Source organism: Oreochromis aureus, linkage group 9 (assembly GCF_013358895.1).
Source record: "Oreochromis aureus strain Israel breed Guangdong linkage group 9, ZZ_aureus, whole genome shotgun sequence".
In the NCBI taxonomy this organism is placed as follows: domain Eukaryota; kingdom Metazoa; phylum Chordata; class Actinopteri; order Cichliformes; family Cichlidae; genus Oreochromis; species Oreochromis aureus.
Genome location: NC_052950.1, coordinates 33167380 through 33186915, shown reverse-complemented (window position 1 = coordinate 33186915; position 19536 = coordinate 33167380). Strand labels below are relative to the sequence as shown.

The 19536-nt window shown below is 41.1% G+C and overlaps 1 protein-coding gene across 1 annotated transcript; it reads right to left on the bottom strand.

The window, feature by feature from the left end:
* Positions 1–9193: 9193 nt before the first annotated feature.
* Positions 9194–16192, bottom strand: LOC120441796 (zinc finger protein 184-like). The gene is made up of 3 exons (XM_039617209.1): positions 16172–16192; positions 10927–11523; positions 9194–9905 (listed from the first exon to the last, which is right to left on the bottom strand). The coding sequence occupies exons 1-3, from the start codon at positions 16187–16189 to the stop codon at positions 9276–9278; spliced, it is 1245 nt and encodes a 414-aa protein (XP_039473143.1). The 5' UTR covers positions 16190–16192; the 3' UTR covers positions 9194–9275.
* Positions 16193–19536: the final 3344 nt, after the last annotated feature.

The window sequence follows — 19536 nt, the reverse complement described above, 5'->3', positions numbered from 1 at the left end:
TTCATGTCGTTTTAATCCACTTGATGTGGTGAAGCTTCTCCCACATTCTTTGCAGTAGTTCAGTTTGTCTCCAGTGTGTTTACGTTGATGTACTTTTAGGGCGGCTGGGTGACTGAAAGTTTTTCCACAAAGATCACAGTGAAATACTTTCCCACCACCACAGTGATGACAGGGTTGAGAACTGGATCCATCTGTGCCGCTCTGCTTCTAAACAAAGACACAAAGACAGTGTAAGTCAGTCCTTCAACATTTTTATCCTGAACGTCGCCTGAAATAAAGAGCAAATAAAAAACAAACAAAAATCAGAATAACCACTTAGAGCTGCTTTTCCATGCAGTAGAATTGCCGAAACATCAGAATCAGCGAGCTTTCAGCCCAACTGTGTCCGTGCCGTCGGGTGAGAAAGGCGACATCTCACTGATTCTGATCAGTCTGCGCTTTGTGTTTACGTCTTTGTGCAGAATCCGTATACTTGCTCTCATTTACTGTTTGAGCTGTTTGGTGGTGTGGGGAATAGAAATATTTTACTGCTATTATTTGCTGCTATTTTATAATCATCATTACCATTTCATGGGATGTTACATTCAGATGCATTCAGATGTTCAAATATATGGGTGTTATATTAGTCTTTATTACAGGTCCAAAGAAGAACCATTTTAAATGGTTCTGTTGAATCTATAATTTAAATGTTATTAATGCTTTTATGATCTCTGTGTAGAGGGCAGAGACAGGAAAATACTCTCTGTGCTAAAATGAGACAGGAAACGAAACGCGTCTGCAGAGCATGTTTTGCAGAAGTGAAACCGAAAGCAGAGTGACTGCAAGCCAAAGAGCAGGGTGTTATGCATGTATCGTTGATTAACACACACTTAGTTAGAGGAATCACTGATAGGGGAAAGTTCAAGTCGCTTAAGTTGAGGTCAACTAAGGTTCAGAAAAGCAGATGCAAACTCTGCACGCACAGACAGACAAATAGTGAGAGGTCATGACACGTACGCAGTACACAGCATGCACGCAGCGCCCTGCACGTGTGTGCACTCACACACACACCATAACAGATTTATTTTGGTAGGGCAGAAATGCAGAAGTGTGCCGAAGTACTTAGAGGAAGTGCACCCGACAAGCGACAGCGAAGAGGGGAAGCACCGACCCGAAGACAATGTTTTTAGAGCAATGTTAAAGGTCATGGAACATTTTGTGGTTTGGATTGACGTAAGCTGTACTATTGTCTATTTTTGTAAAAGAGGGGGGCTTTGTTATTGTACCCATATAAAACCTTGTCTCATGATTGTAAGTTCAGTTCGACGCTGAAATCTGCATAGCGGTCGGACTCACACATGTGTTTATTAAAATACTGTCTAATTGCACACCGGACTGGATCTGTGGTTTTTATGGATTCTTCTCTCAACATTGAACCCTAACATTTGGGGGCTCGTTCCGGTGAGAGAGAGGGAATGTTGGGGTTTTGGTGAGATCCGGGGTCCGTGGTAATTGGACGGGCAGACGGTAATCAGTGGTGAAAGTGAGCAGGCATTCCCCGGGGCATTTAAAGGTAAGACACTGCCTGTTGAAATATATTTCCAAAAGGTGTCACATTGGGCATGTCAAATTAAAGTCTACTCACTGAAAATTACTGGTGAATGTCTGTTTTTTAATTTTGGCGAAATTTTGATGAAGTTTACCGGTTGAAGTAATGATAATGAAGTATAAGTGACAGTACTGAGTAATGAGAATAAAGGAATGAAAAGAGAATTAAAGCAGTTGGACTGCTAAGTGAACTCTTAGAATGATAGGGAATTTGGTCATTGTGTGGGTTCAAGTCCCATTGGTTATGCAACCCTGAAGAACTTTCTCGGAGGTGACGCTCCCTGCTGGATAGAGAAATTTATCCTTCACCTAGCGATGACTAGGGATAGTTTCGGGCAACATCCGAAGAGGACTGGGGAATCTCTAAAACTGTTGAGGGTTGTCCTCAATCTTAATCCTGTGTTGGGTGTAGATTGTTGTTTCAAATTATTCTAAATTTTCTAGGACGACAGCGGCGCCTGTTAAGAAGCGCATTTTCTCCTTGGTAACGCTTGCACCTGGGCAGGACGCTGACCCTTGGCCTACCCTGAAGAGTAGGGATAGTACCGTCGACAGCGGGAGAGAACTTGGGAACCTCTGAAATTGCTAGGAGTTAGAGTCTCCTATTTGCGCTTTTTTGGCTACGATAAATTTGGTTAGGGCATTAGCAATCGGGCCACCGTCAGGGACGGAATACTGGCTAAAATTGGTCGCAAAAAGTCAGGGACTTTTATCGGTTGGACCGTTATGGATAAATTTGTCGAAATTTATAGGATTTAAGAGGCCTAAAATCTGTGCAGTTGTAATTAAAGACGCCTGTAATATAAAATATGAGATCTATGAGTAAGATCAGTCTCTGTGTCAGTAATGCACAGCCGGATGTGCACGGATGGTGTGTAAATGCAAATGAGCAGCAGTGACGCACAGAGAGGGTGGTTTCAATTTTGAGAGGACTGAGAGCTTTTGCTAAATGCCTGTATATAAGAGGTTGGTTTTGCTTATTATGAGAGTGTAAATACAGTTTGAATATATTAGTGTGGATGTATAGAAAATGATTAGATAATGACTGAATTTTGATAGATGTATATTTCGTGAGCCATAAATGTTGGTGTGTTTTATTTTTCAGTTATGTGTGTGTGGGGAGAAGCTGCGAGGGCGATGAGAGGTTTCAGTTTTCTTTTTCTTTTTCTCTTTTGACTTGCTCTTTCTGATCATGGAAGGCATGTCCAAAATACTCGTATGAAAGCGTATTTTGTGTGATTTTAACTGTGTGAAGGCTGTCAGTATTTGATTTGAGTGACTCTGCATGATTTGTCTGAGTGAGTGGAAAATGGAAGTTTGAGAGAGAAAAGGCAGTGCGTGTGAGACGATTTATGGCGTCTGAAAGAGGTTAGAACTTTTAAAGGTGTGTATGGAATAAAGGAGTGTGAAATATATTTCTTGTGTGATGAAAAGTAGGATGTGCTAAAGTTTGAAAGTGTTTTTAATTCAAGAAAACAAAAAAAACAAAGGAGTTAGATTAGTTTGAGGAACAGGAAATATTGCTCTATGTACCGGGCTGCAGCGACAGGAAATAGTGAACAGGAACTGTGCATGCCCATATATGGGAACTGAGTGTGTACAGAAAGAACACAGAGAGAGAGATTTAACTCTAGGCACATGAAGCAAATGAAGCCTTTAAGAAAAAATGAATATATTACTAATTGTATGCTTTAGTGTGTCAATACAGGTGGACTCTCTCAACATTGGAACCTTGAGTTCAGCAGCAGAAAAGTAGATTAAAAGAATTGGGAGAATAAGCCAGTTTTTGGCTCGAAATTGTGCGGCTGGATCTCTCACTTTGTCCCTGAAGCGGAGAAGAAGTTCAAAGGACAGTCAATCGCCTGATGAAGACCGACAGAACATCGTGGACTTGAATACAGCAGGCAAACGGCAGTGCCACTGATCCATTAACACTGATGACGACTGACGACCAGCAGCAGCATGTAAGAGTAATGTAACATGTACTGTGAAAATACAGGCTGGGCAGTTGAACAGTGGGATAGAGAATTGTGGAAGAGCACCGGACATTGAGTGATATTTTGCCATGCTGGGACTTAATCTGAAAGAAAGACTGTAAAGAAACAGAGAAGAAGACAACAGCTGAGTTGAGACTGTGTTTGCTGGAGCTTTGAAGCCCGAACAGGACATTGTGCAGAGAGGACCAGTGAGAGATGAAGCTGGACGAGTTTGACTGCGAGAATATAGGATATAATTGGATTGAAAATTGAAACCTGAACTCATGAATTGTTTAGGGATGTCCACTACAGCATAACAAAGAGGTAAACATTAGAAAAGGTAGGAATAATGAACGAAAATAATTGTCATTACCTTAATGAATAGAAAACACACATACAAATTGTTACATGTGAGATATTTTGAAATGAATCAGAAGTGAGATAGTTTGAATCTAAAGCTCAGTGGTGAAATGCATAAATTAAATATGAATATATAGGATGCAATGAAGAAACAGCTTACACGTAGTGTACATTAACATGAATACATCGCAAGGCAACGAAGAACTCAATGAATTAATTTAATGAAGAAGCAGTTTACACCCAATTAACATAAAATGCAGGGAAGAACACGCTTACATGCATGGCATAATTGGTGTTTCTGATCAGAGATAGAGAAATGGGTTATTTAACCACTGGTGATAATAATGAAAATGTCTTAGTTTGTTATTTTCAGGGTAAAAGCAGACCCAGGCCAATTCTCCAGATGCAGGAGTCTGAAGAAATTACAGGTTAACATGAATGGATATGTTAAGGCAAGTTTCTGGTTGAATTGTTCACAGCATGATGTGTCCAGGAACCTGAAAAGCAAGCCCCAGCTCCTGGCTGAAGACCAGGAGGCGGTAATTTAAGGTGGGAAATCAAAATGTGGGTTAGTAACTCGGGAAAAAGAAAACTGACTGCTTAACTGGAGAGTTGGGAAGAAGTCTGGGAGACTGTGAAGTCATAGATGCAAAATAACATATACCCATACACACACAAACAGAAAATGCATTAACCTTATAAAGACAAGCTCCTGAAGCTTAATGAACAGATATTGATTAAAAACCTGGCTAAGAACATAAGCATATGCAATGAAGATCTGCTTGCTGCTTGTATGAGTGAGAGAATGGTGTGAATGGTTAATACAATTGATGGAAAGATTTAAAATAGATGGAAAAACAAAAGAAAAGTGTCTATAAGAGTGACTCAGGAGTGCTCTTGCACTGATTTATCAAAGTAAGTGATTAGTATAGAAAGAAAATGAAAATAATTCAATAACGTGATAAAGTTTAAACATGTATTCCTCTTGTTAAGTTGGCTGTTGAGCTGTGGGTTTATGCAAATTAGCTGGAGTGAGTGAGTGACAAAGACACTTCCTGTGTGCGTGTGTGTCGGAGGCTTTCGGTTCAGTTCAAGAGAGAGCAGTGGCTGTTGAAGAGTATTGGGAGAAATATATAATGGTAAAGTATCAGGATATTTGATTACGGTGGTCAGGTCTGTTCAGAGGGGCAGATTTGGACAGGAAATTTATAATTTAAGGATGATACGTTGTTGAAATTGGTTTTATCTTGTGCTGAATGAAAACGGTCTTTGATCTTTTGACGAGGTTTTCGTGTGTTGAACGGGTGAAATTTAAGATTGTTTCAGATTTTTGAGGCCGTTGTTTTATTTCCAGAGAGGGTGTTTCATTAAGGCAGGGATAGGTCTGAGAGGGGCCCCAAAAATTTTTGTAGTAGTAAGTGCACTCAGGAAAAAACCTGTCAGGTGATTTTGTTTGGTACTTTGATGAGCTAATAATCAGCTCTCTTTTTTCATTTTGTTCTAAGCAGGCCTGGAAGAGAGTGAACGGACGGCGCTGACAAAATTACCAAGTACGAAAATCAGGTGGGCATTACGGAATTATAATTGATTACAATCAGAGACTGATTGGCGGCGAGTCTCTGTCTAAAAATGGATTGTATCGATTCAATCCAGTCAAAAGTATAGAGAATTATTTTCCTAAAAGGAAAACGAAACGAAACAAATGCAAATGATTGAGCTCATTTTGCTGATGTGGAGCATCTGATGACGTCGCAGGAGGCTGCAGATCAGCAAAAATATCATGTGTGAATGCATGTGAGTGAATGTGAGTGACTGGACTAAGGTGGGAATGAATAAATGTGGACAGATTTATCATGTGAGGAAAAGAAAGGGGATGCTTTGTTTTGCTTTTGCCATAAGCAGGACAAGTGGGAGACTTAAATCTGGGGAGGCTGATTTTGGGATGCTGATGTTTGCTTTGAGAAAATTTCTTTTACGGGGTTAGATTATGGGATTACATTATATTGTTGGGAGAATGCTAAATGCTAAAAGGGAAACATTGTTTGATGAGATTCAAGTTACCATTAACTGAGGTAACTCAGGATTAATAACTGTTCTGTTCAAGTTTATTTTTGTTATGACATAGACGGGATCATAAAGGGAGAGTTGAGTATGAAATGTAAACTACAGGTTTTGTTTTCAGGAAATTCCAAGGATCCAGAGTTCAATGGAGCAACGAGTTGGAGAAGATTTGACATGATGATAAAATTGATTTTGTTCCTTAAACACAGGTTTTCAGGGCTGGAGCAAAACACCGAGAGGAGAATTGCTGAGCTGTTCTGAGAAATGAAATGACTAACCTTTTTTCCTTTTGATTTCCTAAGCTTGGGTGGAGCATTTTGAGTTTTTGCCACATGAGATGTGTCAAAAAGAGAGGATTTAAGATTTAATTTGTTTAATTTGAAAGGGGTTTTACTAGGATTTTATAATGATTGGGGTTGTTTGATAATCTAGATATAGTAAAACTGAGGACTTGTTAAAAGAAAGGAGTAAAATGAACTAAATTCTGTTTAGAAGATAAATTGCTGGGGTTAAAAAGAAGTTGTACACCAAATTTAAAGGGGAAACTGTGGGAATAAAGGATATGCTTTGGGGAAAATAGTGAAGATTTTATGAGTAGAAAATGTGTGATTTCTTTTTGATTTTTAGGATAAGTTGTAACAGTGACATAATGTTAGAATGTTGTTATAATGTAGGCTTTAGAAACAGATAGTAAATAGATTTATTTCTAGGGGAGAGGAGAGCTTTTTATGAGGATGTTAAAAGTGTTATGGACTCAAATGAATAATATTGGAGATTATATATGTAGAAATGATTTTTTCTTACACATTGCAATCGTGCTCATTAACAGAGTTGATGGTTCGGTCCATTTGAAGGTCATAAGCTTCGATGAGCGTTATGTCTCAGTCGATATATTGTAGGGGACTTGGAGCAACAGAAGGATAAACAGCATTCACGCTTACAAACACATATGGTTTAAACATAGGTGAGGCCTAGGGCCTGAAAGTCCTTTAGCTTTTAACTGAATTTGAGTTGGCCCAATAACAAATGACAGAAAGAGGAACTGAATAGGAGTTTTGGTTGTAACTAAACGGAGTGACATATAAAATATGGAGATAACACATGCAGTTCTAAATTAGTCCTCTTATATAAAATGCAGTTACAGAATAACAAATGCTTGTTGTTTAAAACAGAAGCAAAGGGAGAAAGCTCATATATTTTGGTTAAGTCTGATAAAGTTTAAGTTAGAGGGAGGCATTACATTAAAAGCAGCAAGATGAAATAAAATGATAGATTCAAACAGGTTATTACCCAGGAAATGGGAGTTCAAAATACTGTTAGAGTTCAGCTTTTAGCTATGATGAAGTTTATCTAGGAGCAATTAACTATGTGTTTACACGTAATGATTAAAGTGGTTGTTTTTCTTTGATCTTTTAGTAGAATAAGTAGTTTTCTTGGGAGAGGTGACTTTAGATGAGAGGCCCTTGCAGCAGTGACAGTTTTGTGCACAGGATGTTGGTGATCAGATAAGGAGCAAAGAGGAAGCACATGCAGAGACGTGCTTCCTCCGATTCTCTTAAAGGCAGTGCTGTGAGAGTTTTACAAATGCTGAGTACGGTTGAATGAGATATAAAAATAAAAGTCAAAAACCAAATACAAAATTAGGTTCATGTTTTGAGTAACATTAGGTTTGAATAAAGAAGACAACTGAGGGACATAAGGCAGGGAAGCCGTACTAGGGAGGAAGGGTTCTGTTTCCTTTGCAGGTGGCCAGATGTCCACTAGAGTGGGACCCAGAAAAGGGACAGACCACTAGAGATTCACAAGTGTAAGGGGTCTTTCACCGGGTATGAGTGGGTTCTGGGGTGAGGGAGGAGTGCTGATTGAGCTCTGCTCGCACTCTTATTCTCTCATGCCCCTGATCAACTTTAGGCTCGCTGATACTTTGGTGTGATTAACCTCAAGCATGAGTGTTCTCAAGTGGGAGCTGGCATTTTATTATTAAGACCACCTAGATGACATGGGGTTGTCTGGTTTGCTAAGTCACAGGATGCCAAGAGAGGGTCAGAGCTAAGAACAGTGATCCTAAATGTCCATGACGCCAGGGGTGGACAGGGAACAGTTGAATGGGCCAAGGAGTGACCCAACATATTGTATGGCGACCTCTGGTGTGCCAGAGGTCGAGAGTGGAGTGTGGGGAATAGAAATATTTTACTGCTATTATTTGCTGCTATTTTATAATCATCATTACCATTTCATGGGATGTTACATTCAGATGCATTCAGATGTTCAAATATATGGGTGTTATATTAGTCTTTATTACAGGTCCAAAGAAGAACCATTTTAAATGGTTCTGTTGAATCTATAATTTAAATGTTATTAATGCTTTTATGATCTCTGTGTAGAGGGCAGAGACAGGAAAATACTCTCTGTGCTAAAATGAGACAGGAAACGAAACGCGTCTGCAGAGCATGTTTTGCAGAAGTGAAACCGAAAGCAGAGTGACTGCAAGCCAAAGAGCAGGGTGTTATGCATGTATCGTTGATTAACACACACTTAGTTAGAGGAATCACTGATAGGGGAAAGTTCAAGTCGCTTAAGTTGAGGTCAACTAAGGTTCAGAAAAGCAGATGCAAACTCTGCACGCACAGACAGACAAATAGTGAGAGGTCATGACACGTACGCAGTACACAGCATGCACGCGCCCTCGCACGTGTACGCACTCACACACACACCATAACAGATTTATTTTGGTAGGGCAGAAATGCAGAAGTGTGCCGAAGTACTTAGAGGAAGTGCACCCGACAAGCGACAGCGAAGAGGGGAAGCACCGACCCGAAGACAATGTTTTTAGAGCAATGTTAAAGGTCATGGAACATTTTGTGGTTTGGATTGACGTAAGCTGTACTATTGTCTATTTTTGTAAAAGAGGGGGGCTTTGTTATTGTACCCATATAAAACCTTGTCTCATGATTGTAAGTTCAGTTCGACGCTGAAATCTGCATAGCGGTCGGACTCACACATGTGTTTATTAAAATACTGTCTAATTGCACACCGGACTGGATCTGTGGTTTTTATGGATTCTTCTCTCAACATTGAACCCTAACAGTGGTTGTCGAAATTTTGTGAGGTTTCACCTGAGATTCTGGCGTTTCGGGCAAAATAAAATTATATTAAAAAAATCGATTCAGGATTTTAATGAATCGATATCACGTTATCCAAGCCAGAATCGATTTTAATCGGTAAATCGATTATCAAAACCCAGCCCTAGCTAACACAGTTTAATGAGCAGAGTTGTTCCAAACAGTCAGGCTAAAATGATGAGATACAAATATAAATACATACCTCACAGTAACTGCACTTGGAGAGTCTCTTTCTGGTGTGGATCTGTTGGTGTTGTTTCAGGCAATGTGGAGTTTTAAAAGTCTTCTCACAAAGGTCACATTTATAAGGTCTCTCCTCAGTGTGGGTAAACATGTGGCGTTGTAACTTTGTGTCTGTTATAAACTGTTTGCCACTCTGATCACAGCAGTACACATCATGTCCGGTGTGAATGCGTAGGTGTCTTTTTCGGTTCCCTATCTGACTGAAGGCTTTCCCACAAATGTCACAGCTGTATGCCTTAATTCCAGAGTGGGTAACTAGATGCCTCTGTAAGGTGCTACTGTGAGTAAAAGCTCTGCCACACTGATCACAGCTGTACGCTTTAACTCCACTGTGGATGAGTTGGTGTCTTTTTAGGGAGCCCTTCAAGGAAAAAGTCTTTCCACACAAGTCACAGCTGAATAGTTTCTCTCCAGTGTGGATGACCTGATGCTGTTTTAGTTTATACTTCCCAGTAAAATCCTTCCCACACTCGTCACAGGTGTATTTTTTCTCTCTCTTTCTTCTGTGAGGTTTGTCGGCCTCCTGAGAGCGCTGACTTCTCGCTCCATGTTGGTCCTGCAGTGACAGAGATACAAACAGAGGCAGTGAGTGAAATGCAGTCGTGGAACAAACTGAACCTTCAAACTCCCTCCATTAACACTAGTTTTAAACCTGAAGGTGGAGTGTGGCACCAACCAAACACCTTAAAGGTCTCTTACCCCCACCTACTGGTAGTAGTAACACATTACATCCAACCTGGTGTTAAAAATAATTCATGACTTTTTAAACACTCTAAAATCATTTTTCCTTATTTTCCTTACTTTTACTCCCCACAGAAAAAAACGACTTTCTACTCATTATATTTTCAAAACAGTCTTTTCACTTTTGGTTTGAGGAATTTGAGGGGAGTTATTTCATCACTAAGGGCATCAAACATCAAACCAATTTGAGCCTGAAAAGTAACACATGACAGACAATCCTGATCATGTACTAATCACCAGGGTATGAAACATAAAAAGAGATGAAAGAGGCAAAACTTTGAGTCATAGTCAGGAGTTAAAGTGAGACGTTGTTCTTCTTTCTTTTTTGCACAGCACCTGAACAAACAGGTAATTTCAAATGCAGCGTTTCTATCAACAAACATCAGCAAACAAACAAACTGTTTGTGTGCAGTTTGTCTCACAGTGTGTTGCTGGCTAAAGGTCCAGCTGCTGTACATCACAGGGAGAGAAAAGAAAGAGAGCTAACTTCACTCAGAGATGGAGAAAGATAAGACACACAGGACAGGAGAGGAAGAAGAGAGGTTAGATTTAAAGGGAAGGACTGCTCAGTGGGATTTGATCAACTGCAGATTAAAGCTTACATGTAAGTCCTCATGTGTTGAAGTCAGATATTGGGTCTGTACATGTGACATTATGTTTTTTTTTTTTTTTCAGATTATGAAACATGCTGCAAAACAATCTGAGGCAGATTAACTGCGCCTCAGATGCAGCCTTTTCCATGCAGTAGAATTCCTAACATGCTAACACAGTTTATTTTTGCAGAGTTGTTCCAAACAGTCAGGCTAAAATGACAAGATAGAAATATAAATACATACCTCACAGTAACCGCACTTGTAGAGTCTCTTTCTGGTGTGGATCTGTTGGTGTTCTCTCAGGTAATGTGGAGATTTAAAAGTCTTCTCACAAAGGTCGCATTTATGAGGTCTCTCCTCAGTGTGGGTAAACATGTGGCGTTGTAACTGCGTGTTGGTTATAAACTGTTTGCCACACTGTTCACAGCAGTACACATCATGTCCGGTATGAATGCGTAGGTGTGTATTTCGGTTCCCTATCCGGCTGAAGGTTTTTCCACAGATGTCACAGCTGTATGCCTTACTTCCAGAGTGGGTAACTAGATGATTCTGTAAATGGCCACTTTGAGTAAAAGCTCTGCCACACTGATCACAGCTGTACGGTTTAACTCCACTGTGGATGAGTTGGTGTGTTTTTAGGGAACACTTCTGGGAAAAAGTCTTTCCACACAGGTCACAGCTGAACGGTCTCTCTCCAGTGTGGATGACCTGATGCTTTTTTAGTGAAAACTTCAGAGTAAAATCCTTCCCACACTCGTCACAGGTGTATGTTTTCTCTCCCTTTCTTCTGTGAGGTTTGTCGGCCTCCTGAGAGCGCTGACTTCTCGCTCCACGTTGGTCCTGCAGTGACAGAGATACAAACAGAGGCAGTGAGTGAAATGCAGTCGTGGAACAAACTGAACCTTCAAACTCCCTCCATTAACACTAGTTTTAAACCTGAAGGTGGAGTGTGGCACCAAACACCTTAAAGGTCTCTTATCCCCACCTGCTGGTAGTAGAAACACATTACATGTAACCCTACAAACGTCAGTGCTGTGTAGCTTCCTGTCTTTATTTATGTTGGAAGTGATAGCAGAGCTGTACGTTAGATTTTTTTCAGAAATCTCTTAGTCAGAACATGCTATATCATGCTTAGGTAACTAGCGAAACTAGCAAGCTAACTTCCGCTAACTTCCTGCTAACTTCTAACTCCGTTAAATGTAATAAATTCTGTTTTCATGGATGCCTAGATGTTAAACATCATAAAGCAGCAACGCTGATCGTTTTATTAAAGATGGAAGAATTTTGACAGTTTTTAACTCTCAGTGATGTTCGTTTGACTTCGGGACCTTAAAGGACGGAGTTTAGGACCCAGATTACTCGCAGATTTACGAGCACCTTAGTCCAACAAATACGGCAATAACGACGGCCCGCTTGCATGTTCTACAAAAAAATCTGCTTTGTTGTGTATCTGACGGACAAACACCAAACCAGTTAAGTTGCACCATTTTTACAAACTAATTCTGGTTCATCTGTTTCACTCAACAAACTGCTTTCCCCATTCTCATTCTCCGTTACCGCCGTGCTTTTTCGGCACTGCGCATGCGCGTTTTACCCATATTCTATCGCGATATTTCATTTTCTTATCGTTGCCTTGCATTGTACCGGTATTACCATGAACGGTATAATATGGCCCAGCGCTAGTAAAAATGTTCATGAAGGAGCTACTTTTACTTTTTTACTCAGAGGACATTTACGAGCCTGTACTTTTTCACTTTAGCTTGAGTAAAGAAGTCTTCTCACACCCCTGTTCTCTGCGACCTGCTGGAGCGGGGGGCCAGGAGGAGGAGTTGGCCGTCCGACTGGGGTCTGGAATGTGGGGCCTCCCTGCTGCTGCGGAGTCGGGGCGGTCTGCTTCTCCCCACCGCAGGGAAAAGGGTAACACCACCTGGGTCTGGGCGCAGTTTCCCCCTCCAGGGGCAAGGGTACCTAGACCCGGGGCTTAAAGTACGCTTGGGGAGTGTGATTGTGTGTACAGTGTCTCTCTATGTCTGTCTTCACGTTGGTTGAGTGTTGAGTAATTGCATATGAGAGCATGAGGGTGGGAATGGATGTTTGTATCTGTGTGTGCCAGTATGTCTATTTCTATATGTCAGGTTGGGTATCAGACGCCACCTCTCTGGGGACATCTCAGGCCCTCCAAGGTATGGAGGCCCATCCCCCCCCCACCACTTCCCCTGCCGGTGGCGGACGCCCTCAGACATCGGTGCGTTGGTGGTTCTTTGTGTCCGGGGATGGGCGTCCAGGTACACACTGGCTCACTCCTTGGTGGCTGCTTATCGGGGCATGGAGCCTGGGGCTCGCTCGGGCCACTTCGGGGGTGGGGTGCCCTCGGCCTCTCGGCCTGGGGCTCGGTCACTCAGGCACAGCTGGCTGCCGGCGGAGCTCACGGGCACGTCACTGCAACCCCCCCTGGCTTCTGCTCCGCGGCTGCTGAATGACCCCTCATCTGGGACTCTCCTCAGCTCTTTCTGGGATAGTGGCGCGGCTGCCCCTCTGTTGGTCTTCCTTGGTCTCTTGTGTTCTGGGGGCCTCTGGATGTCTGGAGTCTTGATCTCCTCCATACCTGCTTCATGCCCTTGAGGACGGGGCGGTGGCCCCCCACACCCTCTAGCAGATCATTACATGAAGGAACCTTTTAAAAACAAGCGTGTTCTTGCTCACAGGTGTACACACGGGTGCTCACACACACAAACTACACCCTTTTTGGCTCCTACCTCAAAGCACACTGTGCGCTGTCGATATTACGTGCTGCACAATAATGTTTAATATTTAGTATTTACTGTTATATTCACATATATCATTGTGATGTTGTTTATTATGTTGCTCTCGTTTTCTTCTGCTTGTTTTCTTTTTTCTTTCTCAACAGGTGATCCAGGTGATTGATATATGTATTTTTTTTGTCTGCTTATTTAGTTGGTTTTTGGTTTTTTTGCCCTTTATCCCTGTCCCTCTTCTCCACTGTTTTTTCCCCCTCTTCCTTTCTCCCTTTTCTTTTCCTCATTCAAGTCTGTCCCGTATCTAGCAAGTGAAAATAAAAAATAAATAAAATAAACAATAAAAGGTGAATCAAATAGACCATTACGGCAAGGCTGGGATGGTCAATTTGGTAAAGTAAATCCGTTGGGCATCTTTCTTTGCCTTTAGACAATAATTCTGATGGCAAAAGAGCCAAACGGGACAGGCAAAAAAAAAACAAAAAAAAAAAGAGTAAAGAAGTTGAATGAATACTTTTACTGAAGTATTTTTTAACACTAATATCTGTACTTCTACTTAAGTAGAGAGTAAATGTACTTTTGCCTCCTCTGATAATTTCTATAATATTATTTATATCAGTGATGGCCAAATGAAGCTTTCTGAAACACTGAAGCTTGTATTGAAAAAGGTTCATTACTCAAAGCTTATCAACACAGTCCTCTTTGGTGACATCTGCTGGCCAAAAAAATGAAGAGCAGCTTCAATCTACAAATTATAATAAAGAGTTTCATTATAATTGCCCACTCTACAGAGCTCAGCTGACAGCTTCTGTTTAATATCAGGCTACTGTTGTGGTGCTTTGAACGTGTATTTTTTGGGGTGATGAAAAAACTGTTAGGTTTAATTAGAGCTGGGCGATAGAACGATAACGATATGTATTGCAAAATAACTTTTTCTCGATAGAAAAATGAAACTATTGCTATAGACCTCATCTCTCTCTCTCTCTTCCTCTCTTATAAAAAAAATGAATAGCCAATACAAATTAAGTAGCGCAGAGCCGAACCAACCACAGCCGCAGTGTCACGTCACGTAACTTGTTACGTACAGCTCAAGTGCCAAGCCGCACATGTGTATTTGTTTGGGAAGCAGCCAGCCGCCGTGCCGGCCAGGTAATGGAGGAAATGAGTGTGCCGACTAGAGAAAAATCAACCGAGAGCTTGGGTGACCAGGTTACCGAAGAGAACACAGATGACGGTTCCAATGCTGGAGAGATTGTCGAAAGGAAAGGCCAGAGAAGTTCCGTGGAGGTATTTCAGCTATTTGAAGTCTGACAAAAAACAGAGTAACGCGCACTGTAAACTGTGCCGAAAGCAAGTTCCCACAAAGTCTGGAAATACAACAAACCTTTTTTATCACCTGAAGCAGTGCCACCCACTAGAGCACGCTCAATCTCTGACTGAAAGCGCCAATTCGTCATTGAAAACAACCAGGGGAATCCCTGTGAAGCAGCAACAGTCAATTGAGTCGGCTTTCTCCAGCGTCTTACCATATGACAAAAAGCTAAGATACATAGTAACATAACGAATACCATAGCTTACTGTCTTGCTAAAGACATGCTACCAATAAACACGGTCGAAAATGAAGGATTCAAGCAGCTAATTAAGGTAATGGATCCTCGTTACCGACTCCCTGGACATAAACATTTCTCTCAGACAGCGCTTCCAAAGCAATATTATATAAGTTAGTCGATTTTGTCTCTTCTTCTGTAAAATAAACTAAGATTTATTTTTAGAATTAATATTTTGTTTCTAAGTGGAACTGACAATTTAGTAGTCTGTTTTGTTTGTTCTATTTTGAAACATAAATGCTTTAGCGGCTACCTTTTGTGTAGTTTGTAATATTTGCCTTTATTTTGCCTAAACTGAAGCCTCATTTTAAGTACATCTGCCCTGTTGAACTTATTATGGGAAATAAATATTTAAATCAAAACAAGCTGCTGATTATTTCACATTTAACTTGTGAGCAACAGGACATTTAAATCTTACATATATAGTTATTTGGCTTATATCGTGATATATATCATTATCGCCTGAAATAACGATATCGTGATATGAAAAAATCTTATATCGCCCAGCTCTAGGTTTAATGTATGTGTTACAGGTTGCCATTTAAAAAGCTAGAATGCTTCTGTTTGCTATCTAGGTAACCTACGCATATGACTACATGCATGACATTGATAAGGGGAACAAGCAGCCTTGAGAAGAACAGATTCTACCAACAACAATCTGGGAGAGCTGCACTCCCATCATACAACCACACACAATGTATAATCATGCTTGCACAGCACAATCAAGCTTGCACAGTACAATCACTTTGTAACCAGTTATAGTAGTTTCTCATAGGTAATACAGCAACAAGCTTTATGAATATTCATGTGTGTAACCAATAAAACAACCTGCAGGGGAAAGCAAGTTGAAGTGGGTTGGAGACAACTGCTTCCCCCATGAGTGAAAACTTGAGCTCTGTGTGACCTCGTTCCTGAGTGAGTTTCTGTTTATCCAGCAGTATCAGGGGTAAAACTGTTATGTCCATTTGATTATTAATAATTTTGATGAATAAACCTTCCTTATTTTAACATGTGCTGTGGTCTCTAAAAAACAACATAATATACAACACAGTGATATAACAGGTTGGGAGTATGAGAGTTTTAGACGTGACTGATTATTTGGTGAAACTGTGATATTTTCCTCACCTTCTGTGTTGAGCTCATTGTTTCCTCTGTAGTGACTCAGCTGAGTCCAGATGGCTGAAAATGTTCCTCTGCTGCTCCGTCAGACTCTTCTCCTCCTGCTGATCAGCTGGGACACAAAACAGATCTTTGTTAGGCTCCACACTGCACTGAAGAGTCAAAGTGTCTCATATGTTCATCTGACAACACAAAGTACAAATTTCACTCTGATTGCTTGTAGAAATCTTGTGAGACGTGTTGTGCTGCAAAGTGAGGGAACTCTCTCACTCACTTATACTTCAGGAGGAACTTTGTGACATTGGCTCTAATATTCTAAGCAGCCCTTTACTATGACAGGGCCAGAAAGTCCTGTTTGAAGGTTTGGGAGAAGGACCATGTTAAAGGTGGATTGGGGTTTATACACTTTGTTATGATACAGGTAAGGCTGTAAGAGCCTGTCCCGAATTCAAAATGTTGAGCAGTAGAACAAACCAACAGAGGCCCAGAAGAGTGCAGTCAAACAATGATTTTTATTAAACACACGCGCGGGAAGATGTCTGCTGCAACACATAAGCGTCGATCTTCACCCAAAAATACACTTCAGACTGCTTTTAATTCATCAGGGTTCTGCCCCTTCATGCGTTAACAAGAATATGACATGCATCAGTTACAGTAAATGGTCAATTAAAAAGCTAAAAACAGACAAAGAAGTTCCTTTTTCTATCACATTCTCCATACATGCAAATTGGTTTCAAGCCCAGATGGTCTGAACGATCACAAGTGGGAAAACTTCTGTAGATAAAATAAAATAAAACCCAACATTCAATCCACAACATGATTAAAAACATTTTTCTCCAAAATCACCAAGAGCTGCACATTAACCAGCACAATATATTTTTATTCTCTGTGCTTTCAAATATGAACACTGTTTACTTTCATCTGTTTCATTAGTTTTTGTTAACATCTTCCTGTGCATCACTTTACAGCAGCCAGACTCATTAAAATGAGACTTTGTAGGAGTTCACTTCCTCTCATGTGTTCATCCACAGCAGCTGACTAAAGACTAAATTATATTTTTTATGTTCTTGACATATCTGTTAATTCAGTCGAAGTTGGTCTTTAGTTTTAAATCAGGTGTCCGCGTATCCTGCCGTAATACTTAGAATACAAAGGAAACACAAACCATGGTGGAGGCTGGGTTGACACCAGTAGCATGTTCAGCTAATGATTAGTTGGTGTTTTTCTCCAAACACTCTCTCACTCTTCTCTCAACGTGTTGACAATAAACTGTGAACAGACACCGAGGAGAGCAGCAGAAGACCTCATTCAGGAGCTAAACTCAACATGAACTGAACTCACAGTAAAGTTAGCTCGGTGCTTACCTTTAGATGAGCCCACAAACCGAGAGAAACTCCGTGATGAAGCTGGAACTCTTTCCAAACACAGGAAACAGATCAGGGAGCAGAGACCCACGTGGTTCACGCTGATCTCAGCTACGATCCAGGAGACAAGGGTGGGCAGATCGATGCAGATATCGATCCAGACGTTGGTTTAGTTTGTTTTATCATCCAAATTCACGATTTTACTCGCTTAGGATGAAACGGTAGCTCCGTCTGCGTAAACTGTGTCCAGCATCTGATCCCGGAACAGACTTCTTCTTCTTTGTATTGTTTATTGGCGGTTGTCAAACAACAAAATGGTGCATTACCGCCACTAACTGGTGTGGAGTGGAACGTCGACACCCAAATCCTCCCCAAATGTATACTCTATTATAAAAACTGGAATAAGGCCTGATAACCAGTGGCGGTCCTAGCCTGTTTGGCGCCCCGGGCGAACACTCCCTCTGGTGCCCCCCCCCCCCCCCCACAAAACATATTCAGGATTATACATTAACTTAAAACTGTTGTCGGAACCATACTGAATTTCACCAGAGAAACACACACACACACACCTGTATCTTTTGCTAGTTTCCCCTCCTCTTCTATTCTATTTTTTCTAAACTGAGCACCTGATGGCTTTCAACTTTTCTTGTCCATCTTACATTGGTTTTAATTTTGCACTCCAGTATGAACACAAATCCCCCAACTCAAGGATCACCACAACATAACCTAATAGACCTACACCTTAGTTCACAGATTCACTTTGTGTATTTCTGGGATTTCACACAACCCAGGATTCAAATCATGAATACATAATGGGCTTGGATTTACATCATTATGAATAAAATGTGCTCTATTTGGAAGCAGCCCCCCTTCCCTTTCGACGGGTTGTGTGTGAGACTTTAAATCATCAAACTGTAAATTATAAATTGTTATTGATCCCTTTACCCCTGGTCCTAAAGTGTATATTTATTTTCTTACTCTTCTTATATTTATTGTTTGTTTACTTGCACTGCTGTAACTGGAGCCTCGTCGTCTCGTCTGTCTATATACTGGACTGTGTGTAGCGGAGATGACAATAAAGTTTACTTTGACTTCAGCAGCAAGCAGGCGCACCGAGGGCTCTCGCGCTCAATTTTCCCGTATAGAATTTCAAAAAAACATCGGTGCAAATTATAAGTCTGTATCATGATGTCTGGTGCTTTCGTGTTTGTTGTTTTGTTTTATTTTGCGAGTTGGTTATTAGATGCTGCTCCAGCCAGCCAGAGAATCCCCTGCCGCCCCGCCCTCTCCTCCCTGTGCCGCAAGCAGCAGGCGCACCTCGCAAACGGAGGGCGACCTTACTCCCAGCAAATGGGCGATAGAAAACCGATCGGTGCCTATGCCATTCCCAATATGCACTGGCTGATGTTGGGGCAGCATGAGTACGAGCAATTTTTTATTTTTATTTTTTTTGCCGATGCCGCCCCCCACCACGATGCCGCCCCGGGCAACCGCCCGTGTCGCCCGTATCAAAAACGCTACTGCTGATAACGTTCACTTCTTGAACCCTTTTGCAGTAAACTTACGTTTTGAACAGCGGGTGCGTCAACACTATCCCCCTATTCAGCTTCTCAGCAACTCAAAGGTTTGATAGTCACCAGTAGTAGTGTTCAAACCAGTATGTCCAAATCTTATTCCAGATATGACCACCTCCTCTCTCCTACTCCTTCCTGTGCTTCTCATTTCTCCTAACATCCTTAAATTTTGATACAACCATCGTCCCCTCCTTTCTTCCTCCCACTGTTTTTGTCATGTTTCCTTTATTTCTTGCCTTATGATACTCTTCATCTCTGTCTGACAGAAGTTAATAGCCAGGCCAGTTAACCCATGTTTTGTGGCTTTCTTCACAACTCTGTCGTTTCATTTGCTCTGACTCCATAGTGAGCTGGAATCCATAAAAAGGCAACTATAAGTCCCATCATGTGTGTTTTGTTAAATGTTTGCTGAATGTCTGTTAGTACATCTGCT